At 36.3% G+C, this 22,079-nt stretch overlaps 1 protein-coding gene across 11 annotated transcripts in view; it reads left to right on the top strand.

Moving 5' to 3' along the window:
* Positions 1–22,079, top strand: part of RALGPS2 (Ral GEF with PH domain and SH3 binding motif 2) — a 153,805-nt gene that overhangs the window by 67,600 nt on the left and 64,126 nt on the right. For all 11 annotated transcript variants that reach the window (XM_039255419.1, XM_039255416.1, XM_039255415.1 and 8 more), the window contains 2 exons: positions 2,906–2,998; positions 11,372–11,498. In XM_039255419.1, the coding sequence (XP_039111350.1) occupies positions 2,906–2,998; positions 11,372–11,498 (220 nt within the window). The remainder of the gene's footprint in view (positions 1–2,905; positions 2,999–11,371; positions 11,499–22,079) is intronic.

The raw sequence follows: 22,079 nt of genomic DNA, 5'->3' as shown, positions 1-22,079 counted from the left end.
AAGCACCCAGCCCAACTCTTGGTTTGGGCTCAGGTCATGATCTCACAGCTCATGAGACCAAGCCCTGCACTGGGCTCTGTGCTGATAGCCCGGAGCCTGCTTGGGAATTTCTCTCTCCGTGTCTCTCTGCCCCTCCCCAACATGTACATGCACTCTCTCAAAAGAAATAAATCAACTTAAAAATAAAAAAAAGAATATCTCATTTAAGAAAATTTTATAGCTTTGACTTTTGTATTTGAGTATTTAATCCATGTGGAATAAATTTTTTCTGTATGTATGAATTATGGATCATTCATATTTTTCATATGAGTAATATATCTGGCACTATTTTTTTTATTGAGGAATAATTGACAAACAGTATCCTGTTAGTTTCAAGTGTATATATCAGTGCTTCATTATTTTTATACATTGTGAACTCAGTAAGTCTAGTTACCATACAAAATTATTGTAATATTTTTTTACTATATTTTCTACATCACGTCCCCTTGACTTACTTATTTTAGAACTGGAAGTTTGTACCTCTTAGTCCCCTTCAGCTATTTCACCCACTCCCCCTAGCCCTCCCATATGATAACCAACAGCTTATTTCCTGTAAACCTGTTTCTGTTTTGAATGTTCATTTGTTTTTTAGATTGCACATATAAGTGAAATCATCCTATATTTGTCTTTGTTTGATTTATTTCACTTAACATAATACCTTCTAGGTTCAACCGTGTTATCAGAGATGGCAAGATTTCTTTTTTTTTTTTTTTTTTCCATGACTGGGTAGTATTTTATTGTATCATATATACCACATCTTTATTCATCAGTCAGTGGACACTTAGGTTGTTTCTATATCTTAGTTCTTGTAAATAATGCTGCAGTGAAGTACATATATCTCTGTGAATTTTGTTTTCCTTTTCTTTAGATAAATACCCATAAATAGAATTGTTGAATCATATGGTAGTTCTATTTAAAAATTTTTTAAGAACCTAAAAAGGACTTTCCATAGTGACTACCTCAATTTACAGTCCCACCAGCAGTGTGTGAGGGTTCCCTTTTCTCCACATCCTTGCCAACAGTTGTTATTTTTTGTCTTTTTGATAGTAGCCAATCTGACGAGTATGAAAGGATGGCTCATTGTGGTTTTGATTTGTATTTCCCTAATGATTAGTGGTATTGAGTGTCTGACCCCATTTTTAAAAATCCTGTGTTCTAGTAATCTTTATTTTCTTTTGCCTGGAAGTAACTTTACATTATCTTATTCTTAAAAAATGCTATTCCAGGGGTGCCTGGGTGGCTCAGTCGGTTAAGTGTCCAACTTCAGCTCAGGTCACTGTCTCACAGTTCGTGAGTTTGAGCCCCTGAGTCAGATTCTGTGCTGACAGCTCAGAGCCTGAAGCCTGCTTTGATCTGTGTCTCCTCTCTCTACCCCTCCCTCGTTTGTGCTCTGTCTCCTCCTCTCTCTCAAAAAAAACATTTTTTTAAAATGCTATTCCAGACTTACAGTTTTGTGTGTTTCTTTAGGCACTAGGAATTAGTGTCTTTACAGTATTCTGGGAAAATAATCTCCCATTATCTCTCAGTTAATTGTTGCTCCCATTACTTTTTATCATTTTCTTCTACAACTCCATCTAAGTAAATGTTGGCCTTTTTTCTCTACCTCTCATATTTCTTAACCTTTGTTTGACATTTTAAAAAAATTCTTTGTCTTTCATGTTGCATTCTGGACATCTCATGATGTCTTTGTGTTTAATCTTTATTTTATTTGAGGTCAGTACCTGACATTGTTCTCATTTCTGAATTCCAGTTGCCTTATGTTTTTTCATTTTCCATTTTTTTAAGATTGAATTTTATTGAGTTTGTATTTCTTGAAACTTTATGGGAATTCTTTGAGACTTGAATTAAGGTGGTATACTGGTCAGAGTTCTTCAGTTCAAAACTGGTATTTTTGCCTTGGAGTCTTTTGGTGGTGGGTGAGGACCATTCTAAATAATACGTATGTGTGTGTTTATTTATTAATGTTTTTATTTTATCTTTGAGAGAGAGACAGAGTGCGAGCAGGGGAGGGACACAGGGACAGAGGAGACACAGAATGCAAAGCAGGCTCCAGACTTTCAGCACACAGCCTGACGCAGGGCTCAAACCCACAGACCATGAGATCATGACCTGAGCTGAAGTCGGACGCTTAACCAACAGAGCCACCCAGGTGCCCTCTAAATGAATTTTAGATAGGACCACTAAGATGTAAGCACATGGATACATGTTAGAGGAAATATGGGAAGTTAGCAATAAATGTCAAATAGATCTCTTTAGCAAACTGATGGAACCTAATGTTAGGTAGGACTTCTATAAGGAGATTGTAAAAGCAAGTATTAGGAAGTGGGTGGGTGTCCCAACATGAATGAAGAACAGAGGATCTGAGGATTCAGCCAGGAGGAAGCAGGAAATTGAGGAAGACTATGGAAGGGAGGTTTGAACCCTAGCCCTGGAATTAAGAGGATACTGAGTAGGAAACCTATCAGGATCCTGGGTGTAGACTCTTTCTTAAAACTGGGATCATAAGGCAGAGGCTTATAAGGCATTTCAGTATAATGGAGACTCCTTACTAGAAACTAGGGTACATGATCATACTGCGCAAACTTGATGCTGGGCCATAACTTTGGTTTTCTTAATATATTACTGAGCTAGAGGTAGATGTGCTCCCAACACTTGGGGACAGTGCCAGGTTAGGACATGGAAGCTCTCTTGTGGCCAAAGTCAGTTTACTGTAAACATGATGGGTACTCTAAAGACAAGTCTCGATGATGGTGGTAAGTACTGGAACACTACCGATTACCTAGATTTTAGTTGTTAATCTGGAGGTTTTTTGGTATTTCTTCTCTTTATTTTTCATCTCTCCTCCCCCTTTTTCTTAAATCTACAGAAACTGTATGAGCTGAATAACCTTCATGCACTTATGGCGGTGGTTTCTGGCTTACAGAGTGCTCCAATCTTCAGGTTGACGAAAACATGGGCGGTAAGTAAACTTCCTGGTTAATGAAAGGGTTGGACTTCTTGTTGGAAGTGAAGATCTATTTATTTCTTTTGTAGTCTTCAGTAAGGTTAATGTTATGATAATAGTTGTGGATCTTTAAACTATTTTGTACTCTGTTTTTTTTTCCCTCTGAAACCTACGTTTTCCTCTCTCAAGTATTTCACTAGGCTTGTCAGGTAATTTTTGGATAAATTCTAGCTTGGTGCTTCCTTTCTGCCATTTAGGAAATCATTTTTGTAGAGTTTCTGTAAGCATCTTTGACAACATAGCATTTCATGTTTACTGATGGGAAAATGTAGTTTTTTTGTATTTAATGCAATTTTTTTGTATTTTATGAAGATTAAACTTTCAGAAAGTTTGAGAAAGATCTAAATGGCAACTTTCAATGAATATTAAATATTAAATTTCCATTTTTTAGTCAATAAACTTAGATTTTTTTCCTTAGGAATAATGAAAAGCCTGATAGCTAACATGGAATTATTCAGTGTTGCTGCACATTCTGATATATGCTTATTATATTTGGTTTTATCACTTTGACAAGGTCAGGGTGTGAATTTTGACTTCTGCAAAATTATGTACTTTAACATTTGAGTGATGTGATACTGGTCTCAAGCTTTCTTGGTATTTTTTGTTTAGACATTTTATAATAAGCAAAATTTTAGGTCCAATTAAATCGGTTCTTTTAATATTCTTTAGTGTTTAAGACCAATGATTTTATTACATTTTATACAAAAGATTATTGTATTCTTAGGGCCCTGTGATAAAGACATGACTAACTTTTAAAAGCTTTTTTTTCCTGAGTAAAATACAATTATTTTTAATTAGCGTAGTATTGCCTTTACTTTTCATAGTATCTCAAGAAACAAATGCTTTTCATGAAAACTAGGGTGCTTTTCTGTATTGGAAAGACATAAAATGGGAGAGCTTATTATCCTTTTTATATTTTATTTGCATTTTAGAAACACCTGGGTGAAGGGTTTTCTTACTTTAAAAATTCTTTTTAATAAGATGGCCTTACTCTCTTTTCTTAAAATCTGAATTTCATTGGGGAATGGAAATGATTATAAATATACAGTAATGAATTCCATCTTTGAAGTTTTAGAGAAAAGAATTATACTCTGATTTATATTGTGGTTTGGAAATGAGATACATTTCCCTCAAGTGAATTTTTATTTTCCTTTAATGTATTTTTGTTGTCTCCCTCATGTATTTGCAAGGAAAAGAATTTTTTTTATTTAGCAAGGTTGGTTATTAATCTGAATAAAATCTCTGGTGTTTATTTTAAAGTAGTCTATACTGTGTCGGGCACGAATTGCTTGACATAGAGCAGTAAAGGATACAGAGTCCCATTTTTTATACAGCTAATAGTCTACTAGGAAAAGATAAACTGTAAATAAATAAATGATATATCATAAACAGTGATGAATGCTCTAAGGAAAAATAAAGCAGATTAAATGGGATAGAGAAAGCAGGGAAATATTTTATATATTACAGTTGACCCTTGAGCAACACAGGGATTAGAGATGCCAACCCCCCTGCACAGTCAAATTTTCTACATAGAACTTTTGACACTCTCCCTCCCCGACAAACCTAACTACTAATAGCTGACTGTTGACTTGGCAGTCTTAGCAATAACATGGCGTCAGTTAACACATTTTGCATGTTATATATATATCATATACAGATTCTTACAGTAAAGTAAGATAGAGAAAAGAAAATGTTATTAAAATCCTAAGGAAGAGAATATGCACTTACAGTATCGTACTATAAAAAATTCCCATATAAGTGGACCTGTGCCGTTCAAACCCATATTGTTCAAAGGTTAACAGCATATGTGTGGTAAGTGAGTCACCAGAAGAGCTGGAGGAATTAGAAAACCATTCATGATGAATCTGGAAGAAAAGAAAAGGTGATAGCCAGTACAGAGGCCCTGATAATGTCCAAAGAATAGGGTGGTCCATGTTGACTGAACGGAATAAGGAATAGTTGATGCTAGGAGATGAGTCCAGAGAGGTGGCATCACGTCAGATAATGGAAATACCATTTACTGATAATTCTGGGGCCACTGTTTTGGCAGTGGGGCACAGGGGTTCTGTTTACACATAGAAAGTTTGAGTTGGTTGATAAATATCCATATGGAATTGTAAGGTCAGAGTTAGGTATACAAGTTGACAGTAGGAGTTGGGGCTAGAGATACATAGTTTTGATCATCAGCATAAAGATACTATATAAAGCATGAGGTTGGATAAGATCATCGGAATCATAAGTACAGATGAAAAGCCCTGGAACCCTCTAAGATATAGAGATTGGAAAAATGAGAAGGGATCAACAAAGGAAATATCATGATAGGAGTTTTCCACAGTCAAATAATGAAAGTATTTCAAGGAAGAGTGATCACGCTGTGTCAAATGCTACTAAGTTGAATTAGGTGAGCACTTTGAGATGGCCATTGGATCTGGCTGCTGGAGAGGATTGGCAGTCTAGGCAAGAGTGGTTTCAGTACAGTGGTGGAATGAAAAGTGATTGGATTTGAGAGAAGGGTGGAGAAAAAATAGGACATCAAGTGTAGAGAATGCATTCGAGAAATTCTGCTGTACATAGCTGGGCTGAGATTCTGCAGAGAAATCTGGCAACTGGAGGGGAATGTAAGACGAAAGATTTGTGTCATTTTGTTTTCTTTTTGGACTTGAGATCCATGACAGTGTGTTTTTATGCTGGTGCAGTGAGCTAATAGAATGAGAGAAATGGTAGGTGAGCAAGGAATTCTACAGCAATAGCCTTGATCAGGCAGGAGAGAATTAAATCCAGTACTGCATTGGAGCAGAAACAATTTATCCATTTTTAAAAAATATTTTTATGAGTGTATTTATTTATTTTGAGAGAGAGAGCAGGGAGAAGGGGCAGAGAGGGGGAGAGAGAATCCCAAGCAGGCCCTGGGCTCTTAGCACAGAGCGCAGTGTGGGGCTTGAACTCATGAACCGTGAGATCATGACCTGAGCCGAAGTTGGACATTTAACCAGCTGAGCCACCCAGGTGCCCCAACAGTTTATCCATTTTAACAGCAGAAAAGGAGAATGCATTTGGTTACCAGTGCAGGTAAGATGGTAGATTTGATGGTAAATTTTTATAGATTTCTATAAAAATTCTTCTTCTGATTTGTTTCTTAAGACATAAAAGGCAAAGTCGTTAGTTGACAGTGTTGGGGTAGAGGTGTTGGAGTTTTGAAGAAAGAAGAACGAATGAATGAAAGTCATATAGAAGAGTGTCAGAATGAATTAACTAGGGAAACATAGTAGGTTTGGTATGGTAGGCCTTATGATTGAGACTTTTGATCATGAATTGAAAGTGAAACCAGTCAGCAAAGTCATGTAGTCTCCAACCAGGTTCAGGTGTTCAGCATAAGCCTGGAGTAGTGATGAGAGTTGTGTTTAACCAGAGTTGGAATGAATTTAGGCTTGTTTGTACCATAGTGGGGTCAAGGGTAGCACAGGAGATTGGGTAAATGTACAAGTTGTTTTAGTGATAGGTGAGGAATTTAATCCAAGTAAAAGAGAGAGATAAGTAAAAGTGAAAAAGTAATATTGGTAACTGGATTGGAAATTCTGGTGCAGGCAGTACTTATTGGATTCAGAATGATCAAGGGAATAGAGGCTTAGAGTGGTAGAAGTTAAGATCATTGGGTGTAGAAGTCAAGGAACTGAGAAACCAGGGTATTGAGAGTCTCCTTTATGTGAAGATTGCAGTCACCAAGATATGAAAGTAATGTTGGTTTGCAGCCTTTTTTCCAGCTACTAATACCTTTTAAGATATAGGAAAAGTGATCAGCAGCTCTGTGTAGTAGTTATGACAGTAACATGCATGTTATAATCTAGTACTCTCTTGTTCAGTACAGTAGCTGATAGCCACATGTGGGTATTAAATTTGAATCATTAAAACTGGGGTGCTTGGGTGGCTCAGTTGGTTAAGCGTCCAACTCTTAGTTTCGGCTCAGGTCATGATCTCACCGTTTGTGGGTTTGAGTCCCACATCAGACTATGTGCTGACAGTGCAGAGCCTGCTTGGGATTCTTTCCCTCCCTCTCTTTCTGTCCCTCCCCTGCTCACTCAAAAATAAATAAATAAATAAAACTTTAAAAAGTTTATAAAAATACACTAAATTTCAGTTCCTCGGGGCACCTTGGTGGCTCAGTTGGTTAAGCATCTCATTCTTGATCTGCGCCGACAGTACAGAGACTACTTGGGATTCTTTCTCTCTCCCTCTAGGAACTACTTGGGATTTTCTCTCTCCCTCTCTCTCTCTACCCTTCCCCGACTCGTGCTCTGTCTCTCTCAAAATAAATAAACATTAAAAAATAGAATAAAATTTAGTTCTTCATTCACACTAGTCATGTTGCCAGTGGTCAGTAGTCACATGTGGCTAGGGGCCATTGTGGCTAGATCATTTTCATCACACAAAATTCAGACAGCACTGATGTTTGAACTTAGTAGAAGCTGGAAGATATTAGGAAGGAAAGAATTCTGAAGGGCAAGGAACCAGGATTGCACCCAACTTGAATCCAGGCTCATGTTACAAGAAAAGCAAGCGAACGCTTAAAGGAAAGTTTAAGGATGTGGCTTTTGCAGAGGATGGACCATGAGACCCAGAAAGTACAGTTGGAGAGGACTGAGAGGGGTAGATCATTGGGGTCAAGTTAGATAATAAAGATTGCATGCATTTCATGCTAGTTTGGGTTAATAATTTTTAATAATAAATAAGGAATCGAGAGTATTTTTAAAAAATCTTTTTTTAATTTTTTAATGTTTATTCATTTTTGAGAGAGGGAGAGAGAATGTGAGCGGGAGAGGGGCAGAAAGAGAGGGGAACAGAGGATCTGAAGCAGGCTCTGCGCTGACTACAGGAAGCCCGATGTGGGGCCTGACCTCACCAACTGTAAGATCATGACCTGACCCAAAGTTAAACGCTCAACTGACTGAGCTGCCCAGGCGCCCCTTTTTGTTTTTTTTATTTAAACTGATAAAAGGAATGTTTGCCCAAATTGATAATAACCTAAATGGAGAGAATATTAGGAGCATTTTCTATAACATCAAGGAAAGGATGCCCATGTTTACTGTTTCTATTCAACGTTGACATCTTAGCCAGCACAATTAGAAAAAAAAATGATTAAAAATAATAGGAATTACTTTCAAAAAATTAAGCAGAATTACCATTTGATACAGCAGTTCCACTTCTGGGTATATATCCAAAAGCATTGAAAGCAGGGACTCAGACAGACATTTTTACACCAGTGTTCATAGCAGCGTGATTCACAGTAGCCAAAAGTGTAAACAGTCCAGTCATCCATCACTAGATAAATGGATATACAGAATGTATAAGCGTACAATGGAATACTAGTTAGTGTTAAAAAGGAATGGAATTCTGACACATTACACCATGGATGAATCTTGAAGACATTATCCAAAGTGAAATAAGCCAGTCAAAAAGACAAATACTATATGATTCTAAGGTACCAAGAGTAGTCAGACTCATAGAGACAAGAAAGTAGAAGATGGTTGCCAGGGGCCAAAGGAAGGAGGAATGGGAGTTAGTGTTTGATGTGTGTGGTTTCAGTTTGGCTGAAAAGAGTTTGGCTATGCACGGTTGGTGGTGATGGTTAGTTGATAATGCGAATGTACTTAAAGCCACTGAAGTGTACTCCTGGAAATGATTAAAATGGTAAATGTTATGTGTATTCTACCACAGTTTTAAGAAACAGGGCTTGCTAAGTGACTGAATATACAAACAGTATATGAAATCAGTTGTATTCTAAACAATTTGAAAACGTCATTTAAAAGGAGACCACTGTTTACAATATCAATAAAAGTAACATAATAGCAAACAATAAGTGGAATCTTATATGAAAGATATGTCCAGAAAACTATAAAACTTTATGGAAAGTCATTGAAAAAGAACTAGATTACATAGAACAGTATCCGATAGTCATGGGTAAGAAAGCTTAAAGATGCCAATTTTCCCCAAATGTATGTAGAGATTATTTGCAGCTTGAATCAAAGTCCCAATCTGGGGGTCTGGACAAGATTGCTTATAAAATTAACATGGAAATGTAAAGGGTTAGGATAGTCAGGTTATTTCTGAAGAAGAAAATGGGGTTGGAGGCTTGGACATTTGCCCTCATAGATACCAAAGTATATTGTATTATTTAGGTAATGTGCAGTTAGTACAGATATAGACATATTAACCAATGGAGCAGAATAAAGAACCCCCCAAAAGATCATTGCTTTTATAGAACTCTGATACATGACAGTGGTGGCATTGTAAATCAGTGGAGAAGAGAGGGGCTGTTTCTTAACTGAGGCTGGGAAATTGGTTATCAATTTTGGGGAAAAATGAAATTAGGCCTCAAAAGTCACTGTCAGATGAATTAAAGAGTTACATGCAAATGAAAAACGTTGAAGCTTTTTTAGAAGAGGAAAAATAGCTTAATATCTCTCTGGCTCAGCAGGAATAGATTCCAACTTGGAGTCTATAAGGATATTTCAGATAAGATACAAAAACCTCAAGCAATGAAAGAAAAGATGAAAACATTTTGGCACATTAAAGTAAGAATTTCTGTTCATTAAAAGATATTTAAAAAATTTTTTTTAAGTTTATTGGTTTGAAAGAGAAAGAGAGAAAGCATGAGTCGAGAGGAGAGGCAGAGAGAGAGGGAGAGGGAGAATTCCAAACAGGCTCTGTGTGCTGTCAGCGCAAAGCCTGATGTGGGACTCAAACTCATGAACTGTCAGATCTTGTCATGGGCCAAAATCAAGAGTCAGACACTTAACTGACTGAACCACAGGTGCCCCAAAAGATATTTCAAAGAAATTGAAAAGAATGTGTAGCAGTTGTAACTGGTTAAGACTTTATATCCAGAGTATGTGAAGAACCCTTACAAAGCAAAAGGAAAATATAAGAAAAATGGAAAAGTATTCGTAATGATGGTACTTCATAGAAGACATATGCATAGAAGCAGTGGAAATGAGTGAATTACAGCCACACGCAACATTATGGATGAAATTTCAGCATCAGAACATTGATTAAATGAAGCCAAAGATTAAAAACAGTATGTAATTCTTTAGTCAAAAAGCAAATAAAATTTGAGTCAAAATTTTTTAAAAAAATCAAATAAAAGAGAATGAGAAACACAAAATTTAGGATAGTGATTATTGGTTACTTAAAGATAGTCAAAGGAATTGGATATGGAAGAACCACATAGGTAGATGTGTGTTGTTGGTATATGGTTTGTAGGTAGGAAGTCTAATGCATGTGTATTTGTTTAAAAATTTAAGAAAAAATCGATTTAAGGAGAAAGTCACATCAGGGACTAATGATAACTGAGTGTCATGAACAAAAGATTATAATCTGCATTAAAGGTTCAAGATAAATAACTTACTTATGCAAGTGAAGACATTTGTATGGATTATTTGGAGATAGAAATCAAGGTGATGAGGGGTGATCTGGGAGTTTTATATTTCTTATGGTGACTGATACATGAACAAGGGTTCATTCAAATTTTCCCAAAGTCCATTGATTATGGTAACATTGGTAACATTGTTATGGTGCAGAGATCTGGCCAGGAACATTGGGAGTTCCCACATTCATGCGCCAGTGAAAGTGTGAAGAGCTTTACCCCGCGTTGCCTCTTAGCCAGAGGAATAGTGTGGTGCCTAAACCATGAAGAGTTGGAAACTTGCGAAGTACTATGTTTTCCCCCTTTTTTGGAGGAATATAGTGAAGTGACATCATAGGGATACATTAGGACTAAACATCAGAAAAAGACTGAAAAGGAGAAAAGGAAAATCAGGACTTGTTAGTCATAGCTTTGGCACATGGGTTTTGGATAAGTTTCTGAGCTATCATCTAATTAATTCTTTTATCCATATTCTTCCTCTAAATAGTCTTCTGGAAACAAGTCTGTACTATCTCAGTCCAGCTCTGAACAACTCGGAGCCTGGAGCCTGCTTCAGATTCTGTGTCTCCCTCCCTCTCTGCCCTCCCCTGCTCACGCTCTATCTCTCTGTCTCTCAAAAATAAGTAAATGTTAAAAATAATGAGGATGAAAAATAATGTATTATAACTTACTACTAATTTAATGATTTCATGTGCATACAAAGGGTATTACATTTTATAAATAATGGATTTGGATTTATTTTAATAGACATGTCTGATTTCGTTTTATTTATATACTATCAAAATATAATTGAAAAACGTATAATGTTGAAATTAAAACTTAAATTTATAGTAAATAAATACAGCTTCATGTCTTTGCTAAAATAAAATGGGATTTGAAAATAACTTAGACTCTTCTGTTTTTTTTAGTTACTAAGTCGAAAAGACAAAACTACCTTTGAGAAATTAGAGTATGTAATGAGTAAAGAAGATAATTACAAAAGGCTCAGAGACTATATAAGTAGCTTAAAGATGACGCCGTGCATTCCCTATTTAGGTGAGTAGTGTCATCGTGTGTTCATTATGCCTAGTTCTGTCGTATTTAGTAGTTTATATAAAATTCAGTATATTTAAAAAGTATGTGTTTTCTTTTAGGAAATTACTACAATATTGTTGAGTTAAAAAAATTGACTAAAGAAATGTGTTACCTTATTACCTGGAATGTTTTTTCATTTTAAATTAGACTTTTGCCCTTAAGGTTCTTCATAGACTCTCATTTTTTTCTTAAAGATGAATCATTGGTAAAATAATGCATTTTAGCTCTTTTAGTAATGCTTTTAAAGAATGAAAGAGTAGTTTGTAAAGTTTATTGCTATGAAAACATGTAACATTAACTAAAGAAATTGATTAAAAGATTTATTGAATTTATTTTCAATGTCATGAATCCCTATTATTTTGTATAGTTGGCAGATATTTTAGGGTGAATTATGAAAGGTAGTCTAAATAAATGGTGCTGGTGTTGTTTTCCTAGATGGAGTGAGTTGTTTAGCTGTGGAAATTCAGCTCAGTGCTGAGACAGCCAAATGTCTGTGTTAGATATCATTTGACTAAGACTTTATCTCTTTGCTATATATTTTACAGTGTTTATAAATCCCAAGAACTATTTAACTAATAATATTATAAGATTATTTTCAGCAAAAAAATAATAATGCCTTGTTAGTGTTTGAATGAAAGGAAGTCTCAAACTGTCCATTTTAAAATGTAAATTTAAATACAGGAAATAGAGAGAATTTTGTTTTTTTGTGATATCCCTTTTTTCTCCTCTGTCTCCACTATCTTTATGTAGTTACTATACTGGATTTCACAGTAACTATTTTTGAAAGTAACTGAAAAACCCTGTTATTTCTTTAGCTATCTGAGTGTCATCTTTGAAGTCTTTATAGCCCCAATGACTAGAAGACAAAATAGGGACAGAGGCAATTGATAACATTCTCATTCAATTGAAATAGAGCATCAGCCTTAGTTTGTCAGAGAAGACTGAGCTTACTAGAATCTTGTAGGACATCCTAGGATTCCATTGGGAATAGGGAATGTTGCACATCCTGTGTGGAAGGCAGAATATCCCCAAGCAGAGCATGGATAAGGGCCACTACATTCCAAAATATTGTGTCCTGTTTCTTTGATAAACAGTATAGGACTGTAGTACACATGACTCCATCAGAGAGGCTCAAAGCCGCATGTTAGGAGACACTTTCTGCATATGCTCCACTTTTCACCATGGCCTTGGCTGTGCCCATTCTTGAAAATGTCATTGGGGGTGAAGAGGAACAGAGGATTTTTTAAAATCACCAATATCTTCATACTTTGTAAGAACATAAACTTTTTATAGCTTAAAGAACATTAAACTGAGAATCAGCAACCCTCAATTCCAAAATGGCTCTTTCCTACTAACTTTTGAAGTTGTTAAATTGTTGTCTCTGAGCCTTGTTCTCTTTACCTAGAAGTAGCACGCATAGGACCAGAATCATGTTCTTCTTTCAGCTGGATGGGACCACGGTAATTTCTTCTAATTCACTTATTTTATAATTTAAGAAATTAAGGTACAGAAAGGTGGAAGGACAGGCTTACAGTCTCTTATTGACAGATCTACATTCTGGAGTCTTTCCAGTTGTACCAGTTAAATTTTCATTCCAAAATTTATTGATTCTATGATTATAGTTGTTTCTCATTGAGATGTTTTTCACAAATTCCACAATTTGTATCTTTTGGAAAAGGAGATTAAGGGGCGCCTACATGGCTCAGTCAGTTAAGCATCCAACTCTTCATTTCTGCTCAGGTCATGATTTTGTGGTTTTGTGAGTTTGAGTCCCACATCGAGCTGTGCACTGACAGTGCAGAGCCTGCTTGAGATTCTCTCTTTCTATCCGTCCCTTGCTCTCTCTCTCTCTCAAAATAAATAAATAAACTTTAAACAAATAAGAGGAAATTAAGATTCTTTTCTGTTGAAAATGAGAAGGTGAATATAAATCTTTGTGCCACGATGTCTAGATGAGGAGTCTGCTTTCCATTTCTCCCCAGTGGAGACTTTGGTATAGGACTTAAACTTGTCTGTGCACGTGCACACATTTTTGCCCTGTCATGCACAGAGAGAGAGAGAGAAGGGGAGCAAGCCAGCGGCGTAGCTGGAGTTGAGTGGAATCTGGAAAGGTTGGCTATTAGAGAGCATACCTTATTTTTTTTCAGCCTTGGTACGTGAAACAAACACAGTGATTATTCCTGTTGGTTAAAGCAAATGAGACAAGTACTGAGATGCAGAAGTTGATTTAGAGAAAATCTCTGAACCATTATCTTTCCTCTGTCTTCAATTCGGTCTCCAATGATTGACTCTGTTTTCAGTTCCGTCTCATTTTATATATTCTCATGACCCAGACTCTTCCTTTTCACTATTACTATATCATTTTCCTTCACTTTATACCTAAGCTAATTAAAAAGTGCCCCATTTCTTTCTCCTTTTCTTCCTCTTTTCTTTTGCTCAGCATGCTGTTATCTCCTCCTTTACTCGTAGAAATGTTCCCTATAAGACTACCATTGATTTCCTAGTTGCAGTGTTTGATAGGTGTTTCTCAGGCCTCATCTTAATTTGGTGAGGTTGATAGTAGTTATCTCTGCTTTTTTAAATTCTTCAGTAATAGCTCCAGTCTATTGGTTTACCCTCTACGTTTCTGGCATTTGTTTTATTGACTCCTATTTCTCTGCCTTTTTCTTACATCTGTTCTTCTAAAAGTCTAGTCTACGGTTTTTACTTAGTCTGTACTCTCTGGAGTGGTGTCATTCAGATTTTTCCATAATTCGCCAGATGGCTTCCACATCTAGCCCAGTAATTTCAGTACATCCAGCTGTCTAGTAATTCTCAGTGCCTAGTAACAGTGCCTACTCAGATACTGATTGAATAAGATATCTGTCTATAGGGAGCTCTGATTCAGCGTGCTTAGAAGTAACTCCCTCCTCCTAGACCTGTCTTACCTCCTTATATGTTGGTAGTCTCCATGTAATAGTTCATTCCTGTACTAGTTTGGGAAGAAGCACCTGAGATTCTGAGATAATTATAGAACATTTGATATAAACATTTGGTAGACTGGAGAAAGGAAAACTTAAAATTTGTCAGATAAGTTATTATGACTCAATGTAGTTTGTTTTCATCATGAAAATAATCCTTTTAATGCAATGACTGTTTTGTTGTATTAGGAAATCTTGAGATTAAATGTATTCTATCAAAACATACATACGTTTTCTAAGAAAATGGGAAGTTTATCAATTTATACAACTTTGTGACTATTTGATTTGATTTATTTTACATCTTAGACAGCTGGTTTGTTTTTTCATTCTTGATCTTTAATACCGAAGTATTAAAGAATGAAGACCAACAACAGTTTATATTCCATTAAAGTTTACTTTATTCATATTTTGTTCTAATTTAAGATTAATGAAGACTGTGGTTTTTATTTAAGTTGCTTGGTTTCAGAAGCCTTTCCCACTCTTAGGCAAACTAGGCCTAGTGCAGTTGCTGTAAATGTCTAATATTTACAAGATGCTATTGGGTAGCACAGAACTTGCCCTAGAGGGCTGCTTGGGTGGCTCAGTTGACTCAGCATCCGGCTTCAGCTCAAGTCATGGTCTCAGGGTTCAGAAGTTTGACCCCTACATCGGGCTCTGTGCTTATAGCTTAGAGCTGGGAGCCAGGAGCCTGCCTCAGATTCTGTCGCCTTCTCTCTCTGCCCCTCCCCTGCTTACACACGCGTGCTATTTTGCCCTCCCTCCCTTCCTCTCTCCCCCCTCCCCCAAAACTAAATAAACATTAAAATTTTTTTTAATAAAAAACTTGCCCTAGAGACGATAGAAAGATGGTACTGAGTATGCATATTGGTAGCTTCTATTTAACTGCCCCTTTTTAGTATGCAGAATTTGCATAATGCTACCCTTTATCTGTTGCAAAGGTTTTTATGGAAAGAGCGTATCAACGAAAAGAATCTCTAGCACGTAGAGAAAACGTGAAGACAAATCACCTTTCCTTCCTTCCTTCCTTCCTTCCTTCCTTCCTTCCTTCCTTCCGTCCTTCCGTCCTTCTGTCCTTCCTTTCTTTTTATGTTTATTTATTTATTTTGAGAGAGAAGCAGAAGGAGGGAGGGGCAGAGAAAGAGTAGAGGGAGAAAATCCCAAGTAGGCTCCACACTGTCAGTGCAGCCTGATGCAAGGCTCAGTCTCCTGAACTTTGAGATCATGACCTGTGCTGAAATCAAGAGCCGGACGTTTACCTGACTGAGCCACTCAGGAGCCTCCAAATCATTTTTCTTAATACAAAAGATAGAATCCAAACTTACGGTGTTTTTGCTTCTAAGAGTTACGACCAGAACCAACCATTCTTAGAAAAGCTTTAAAAAGGCGGTGGCAGTTTATATGCTGATAAAACTCTTATTTTGATACTGCCAAATTTATCTACAATTCAATGTGGATTAAATTATAAGAAGTAGAAAATGTTTTCTTGGCTTTCAACTCATCATCCCTTGAAAAATTGTCTCTTCTGTTGGTTTGTATTCACTTAGTAGGCCTGGACAATATAGTGAAAAATTCTTCGAATAAGGATACAGTATTTCTGGAGAGGAATAGTTTGGCAAATCTCAAGGAAAAAATGGTTTTATATGAGAGTTACTGCTTTAAATCTGAAAATTATTAACAGCTCTCACTTGTTCTTGTCACTGGAGAAAAATCTTAAGGGGCTTATTGAAGAATTTGGTGTGGGAAGTTTTGCTTTGCTGGAGAGAGAGAAAAATAGAGCATTGTGCAAAAATAATTGAGTTGGATGAAACATAAATATTATTTCATGTGCATATCCTAGCCTCATTTCTGTTTTATTCATGTAGTTTGGAGGAAAAGCAGCAGTAGCTTAACAAGCTTAAGGTGTTTTCTGAGAAAACAAAAATAATAATAAATAAATAAATTATAGTTCTGTTTGTTGCTTTTGATCAAGTAGAAGCGAAGAAGTTTGTGTAAAATCTCCTGCCCTTCTGTAGCACATGAGTACATAGTTTTGGTGTCTAGATGTGATTCCTCTCTCTCATAGAGACCCTCCCCCCCCAACAAATTCACAAATTTTTGATTTGTTAGATCTTCATAATTATGTCCTTTTTTTTTTTTTTTTTTTTTTAAGAAAAGAAAAGCTGTGGGGCGCCTGGGTGGCTTAGTCGGTTAAGTGTCCGACTTTCGCTCAGGTCATGATCTCGCGGTTCGTGGGTTCGAGCCCCGCGTCGGGCTCTGTGTTGACTGCTAGCTCAGAGCCTGGAGCCTGTTTCAGAGTCTGTGACTCCCTCTCTCTCTGACCCTCCCCTGCTCACGCTGTCTCTCTCTCTCTCTCTGTCCTAGAAATAAATAAAACATTAAAAAAAAAAAAAGAAAAGAAAAAAGAAAAGAAAAGCTGTCCTTAAAACTTTCTGTAATATAGCACCCCCTCCATCTTCAATTCTGGAAAGCACCATTTTATTTTCATAATGATGTTTTCATTCATCTTTCTCTCTCTTGGCAGCATGGGAGCTCTCATCTCGTTTCAAGGCTTTATACCTAGCATCTAGAACAAAAGTAGGCACTTACTATTTGTTGGTTGAATTAATTAAATGACCCCTTTCCTGCTTTTCTCATTGTTCCAGTAACTTTATTTATTTTAAATACAATAGATTTAAATACAATAGATTTCTTTGTGAGACAGTATTGTAATCAGTCAACTTCCTATCTACCCTGGTTTTCCTTTGGTGCATCAGCTGGCCAGCTGTGCTCAGCAGTGCTAGCTACACAGCAGGCCACCAAATGGACTTTGTCCCTGCCCTTATGGAAATTAACATCTCTTTGATACCAAAGGCTCAGATTGACATCATTACCTTGTCAATAATCTGTTCTGTCTCCTGTGTCTTGGAAGAAGTACATTTATTTCTTTGCCAGCCTTTGTTAGTGGTGTCCTCATCACACTTGATATGTTTAAAGCATGCCTAAACTTACAGTGGTCTCCATTCCAGATTTTATCTGGTCCTCTTTTATTTCCCAATAGTCTTTACATATCCTCATCTTTTAATAGGATACAGTTCTTTATTTTACTTTAGTTTTAGAAATTTCTACTAACATGTATAAATGTTTTCAGAAATACTAGGTTTGTATTCACATTTTTATTCAGATAACTTTGACAAAATCCAAAGCTGTCTGTAGATTTTCCCTTTCCCCTTTTTAGAGTTTTACTTGCTTAAATGTATAAAAGACTGACACTGGTCTCTAAAGTGTCTAATGGTCAGGGTGCCTGGGTGGCTCAAGTCGGTTAAGCATCTGACATTGGTTCAGGTCATGATCTCACAGATCTTGAGTTCAGGCTCTGCATCAGGCTCTGTGCTGACAGCTCAGAGCCTGGAGCCTGCTTCTGATTGTGTGTTTCCCTCTCTCTGCCCCTCCCCAGCTGATGCTCTGTCTCTCTCTCCTTCAAAAGTAAATAAACATTTTTTAAAAGTCTAATAAATAAATGTCATTGGATTTTGATATTTTAAGACTTTTATTCTCGTTTCTTTCTTCGGTTTGATTTGTAGATAATATACAACATGGAGCACTTTACCTTATTCTTCTCACTAGATTATATATTGTATTCTAAAACAGCCATAAAGTATGTTCGGTCATTTTTGTTTGAATCCCAGGAATGAGCTCTGACCAAATGGCAGCTAGCCCTGGCTTTCTCTTTAGCCAAAATTACATCTGCATTTTCCATTACCTCATTTATATTCTTTTTGCTCTCATTCTTTTTTTATATATTTAAAATTCCTCTAACATTCTTTAATGGTATATTTTTTGAAGTTTACTTTAGATCACTTGTGATATAAAAAGGCTTAGGATAGGGTTACATTAATTTCTTTCCCCTGTTCCCCTGTAGTCTGTCTTTAAGAGCTTATATCTTAAAAATAAATAATGTGTAGCAGCTATACGGATCTGCCTTTTAATCATAAACAGAATCAGATATCCCCCAACCCCCAGTTCCAGCAGCTTTGCCATAATTGTAGTGAAAAAACTTTTGCAGTATTTTGAGCAAACCTTAACAGAAAAATAATAATAAAAATCTTAATAATTAACATTTATTTAGCACTTAATCCTATATGCTGGACACTGTATTTTACATAAATTATTACGTAGATTATCTAATTCTTAACAATTGTATAAGGTAAGTGATATTATATTCATATTTTACAAGTGAAGAAACTGAGACAAGGAAGGTTAAATGGACTTGCCATAAGATATGTACCAAGGGCACCTGGGTGGCTGTCTTGATTTTGGCTCAGGTCATGATCTCATGGTTCCTAGGATCAAGCCCTGCATCAGGCTCCATGCTTGGTGTGGAATCTGCTTCAAATTCTCTCTCTCTCTGTCTCTCTCTCTCTGTCTCTCTTCCCTTCCTCCCACTTGAGCTCTCTTGCTTTCTTAAATAAATAAATAAAAATATTTTTTAAAAGGATAAGCATTATAATGTTTCATTTCTAGTTCAAAGAAAGAAAGCATTAGAGAATAATATTTAATATTTTGGGAATCTATTGAAATTAAAATTTCGAGTTCATTGTCAGTCTTTCCTACAATTTATCTATAGACTTACAACTTAATAACTATTCACTCTGCTGATAAAATTGAAAACTGAGCTTGTTTTTATTTATTTTTTAAGTGTTTATGCATTTTGAAAGAGAGAAAGAGTACACAAGCAGGAGAGCAGCAGAGAGAGAGAGAGAGGGAGAGAGACAGAATCCCAGTCATGCCCCATAATATCAGCGCAGAGCCTGATTTGGGCTCAAACTCATGAATTGTGAGATCATGCATGACCTGAGCTAAAATCAAGAGTTGGATGCTTAACCTACTGAACTGCCCAGCCGCCCGAAACACTGAGCTTATTTTTTAGATTAGATGGCTTTTGGGAGAAGTAGGGGAGAACAGGGCTTGGCATTGTAAGTGGAAGCATTCTTTTCTTACTTGATTGTATTTTATAGACACTGAAATAAAAGACTAAAAGTCTGTGAGGGTATAACCTTAATTTTTTTTTTTTTTACATGTATTCATTTTTGAGAGACAGAGACAGAGCACAAGTGGGGGAGGGCTGAGAGAGGGAGACATAGAATCCGAAGCAAGCTCCAGGCTCTGAACTGTTAGCACAGAACTTGAACTCACAAACCATGAGATCATGACCTAAGCTGAAGTCGGTGCTTAACCGACTGAGCCACCCAGGCACTCCTGCGAGGATATAATCTTTAACTTACTATTAAGTATATAAAAATAATATCATATTAGTATAGGTTTATAAGTAATTGTAAACATCTTCATAATTGCAGAAGTTTTTACAGACTTACTATGTTATTACTAGTAGGAATCCTAAGACTATAATACTAGAAGAATTCACACTCTCATATCATGACTCATAGAGTCAAGTGATCACTAGGCTAAAAATTTAATCATTCTACTCTGCCAGGCTCGGAGCCTGGGGCTAGATTTGTTTGTAGATACCTACTGAATTTCAAGGCAGTGTCTAATGTTGGCATTATTCAAAATCTCAAGTTTTAAAAGTCTACTTCAGAGATGCCTAGACATTGATGGCATCTCCCCTTGAGTACAGAATAGAGTCTAAATCATTTTTAGACTAAGCTTCATTTCAGTTTTTAAAAATAACTAAATCCTTCTCTAAACCGTCTCCAGAGTTTAGTCTTACTGAAGGTAGGGCAGCCATGTCTTTATTCGTAGGTAAACTGCAAAGTAGCTAGCCAGTGGACTACACAAGTGACCTATATAATCTCTCAAGATCCTCATTTGGCTGAAATTCCTACTATGACTGTCTTCACCTTAGTTTCTCTTTATCTTTCTTATGATCCAGTCTCTTAATTATTTGCCATAATAGCTTGACATAGCTCTATTAGGTTAGCAGATGAAGATCATGAATCAAAGTAATTTTATGCCTGAAAACTTGGGTAGTGTTTAACACATTTGTTGATCACCTGCTCTATGCAAGGCATCATGATATGTAAATACATAGATGAATACTAATAATTTATAGCCAGAGTCTATGGAGTCCTAACTTGGGTCAGGCATTATTATTCAAATGCTTTACCACATATATTACTTCATTTGATTTTCATAGTAACCACATGAGCTAAATATTGTTCATATCCTCATGTTATAGATAAGAAAATGGAATATAAAAACTGCTCAAGGTAACACAGTAAATTGGTAGATTTGGGCTCAGATCCAAGCAGTACTGACTTTAGAACCTATTCTTGGCCATCATATAATTCTGCTTCTTATTCCCTGCTCTCCAGGAGCTCCAGAACAGAACTATCTCGTATCTATAAAGGAGAGCAGAATGGGCCCAGTGGCCAAGGTTGTTTAGCATTTAGCCCATTTTTCTCATTTGTGTGTGGACTTTCACATCATTCTAATTATAATGAAATAATATTCCTTTTCTGTAAAAGTTCTGTAAGACTTGGCTTGTCATAGGCTTTTGGATGTTTACATGAAATGCTATAAATGGAATGCCCTTGTAAAATTTTATCCAGTTAAGGTTTGATATAACAACTAGATGGCTAATTTATCCCAGAAATCTTATAGCAGTATTTTTTTTTTAAATTTTGGGGGTGGTAGGAGGGACATCAAAACCACTTTACGATAATCATAGGTAAAACAAAGAATAGTGCTACTGTAAGATTTTGATGTTCTCTTGCCTTCTTTGACCTGCATTTTAACATGTGACAGGAAGAACCTTGGTCATGTTGCTGGGCTTGAGTTGTTCAAGTGATTATCTTCAGCTCTGATTGGATTTTCGTTTTGCTTGAGCAGAAGTCTCCTGAGATTTCTCTAAAATTTTAGCTTACAAATAAATTAAAGGAAGATTAGCTGTAAACAAAGAACATGTTTCTGGAAAGAAATTGTTCAAGGAGGTTGGTAATAAATTGTTAGATCCAAAGTTGAGTAAGAGACAGACAGACGCACACAGTAAGATGGAATTAGCAAATTGGACTAGCCAAACCCCTGTGGATTCTACTCCAAGGCTATTGAATCTCAGTACTGAGAAAATATCCAACAGTTCCTTGAAGTTGCGTTAGTCCCACCCATCAGGATGTGGTAATGCTTACAAAGTTCTCTAGGCTCTCTGACTTAAATAGCCAACGAGATCAGTAAGTTTGGAAGTGGGTAGAGCAGGAGTATTAATAAATAAGCTTATATATGCATAAGTTGTAATTCAGATCTGTAAAACCATTGGCTTACTAAATTTTTGTGATACCCATTCTTGTAATATCAATATTTTAAATGAATTTCAGGAAACTTTGGTGTTCAACAAATCATATAAAGATAATAATGAAAAATCATTTGTATATTTCTATTTTTGTAAATTGACTTTAAATAGTACATACATTATTATTTTTAATATGTATTTTAATATGCATGTATCACTTAATTCTTTGGGGAAATTGGCACAAAATATATTGGCAAGAGTTCAAGGGGGCACACCTGGTTGGCTGAGTTGGTTGAGATCTGGCTCTTGATGTCGGCTCAAGGTCGTGATCCCAGTCGTGGGATTGAGCCCTGCATT

Source organism: Hyaena hyaena, unplaced genomic scaffold (assembly GCF_003009895.1).
Source record: "Hyaena hyaena isolate Hyena2069 unplaced genomic scaffold, ASM300989v1 scaffold_525, whole genome shotgun sequence".
Taxonomy (NCBI): domain Eukaryota; kingdom Metazoa; phylum Chordata; class Mammalia; order Carnivora; family Hyaenidae; genus Hyaena; species Hyaena hyaena.
Note: the sequence above shows the minus strand (reverse complement) of the source record. Positions and strands in the feature narration are given on the sequence as shown.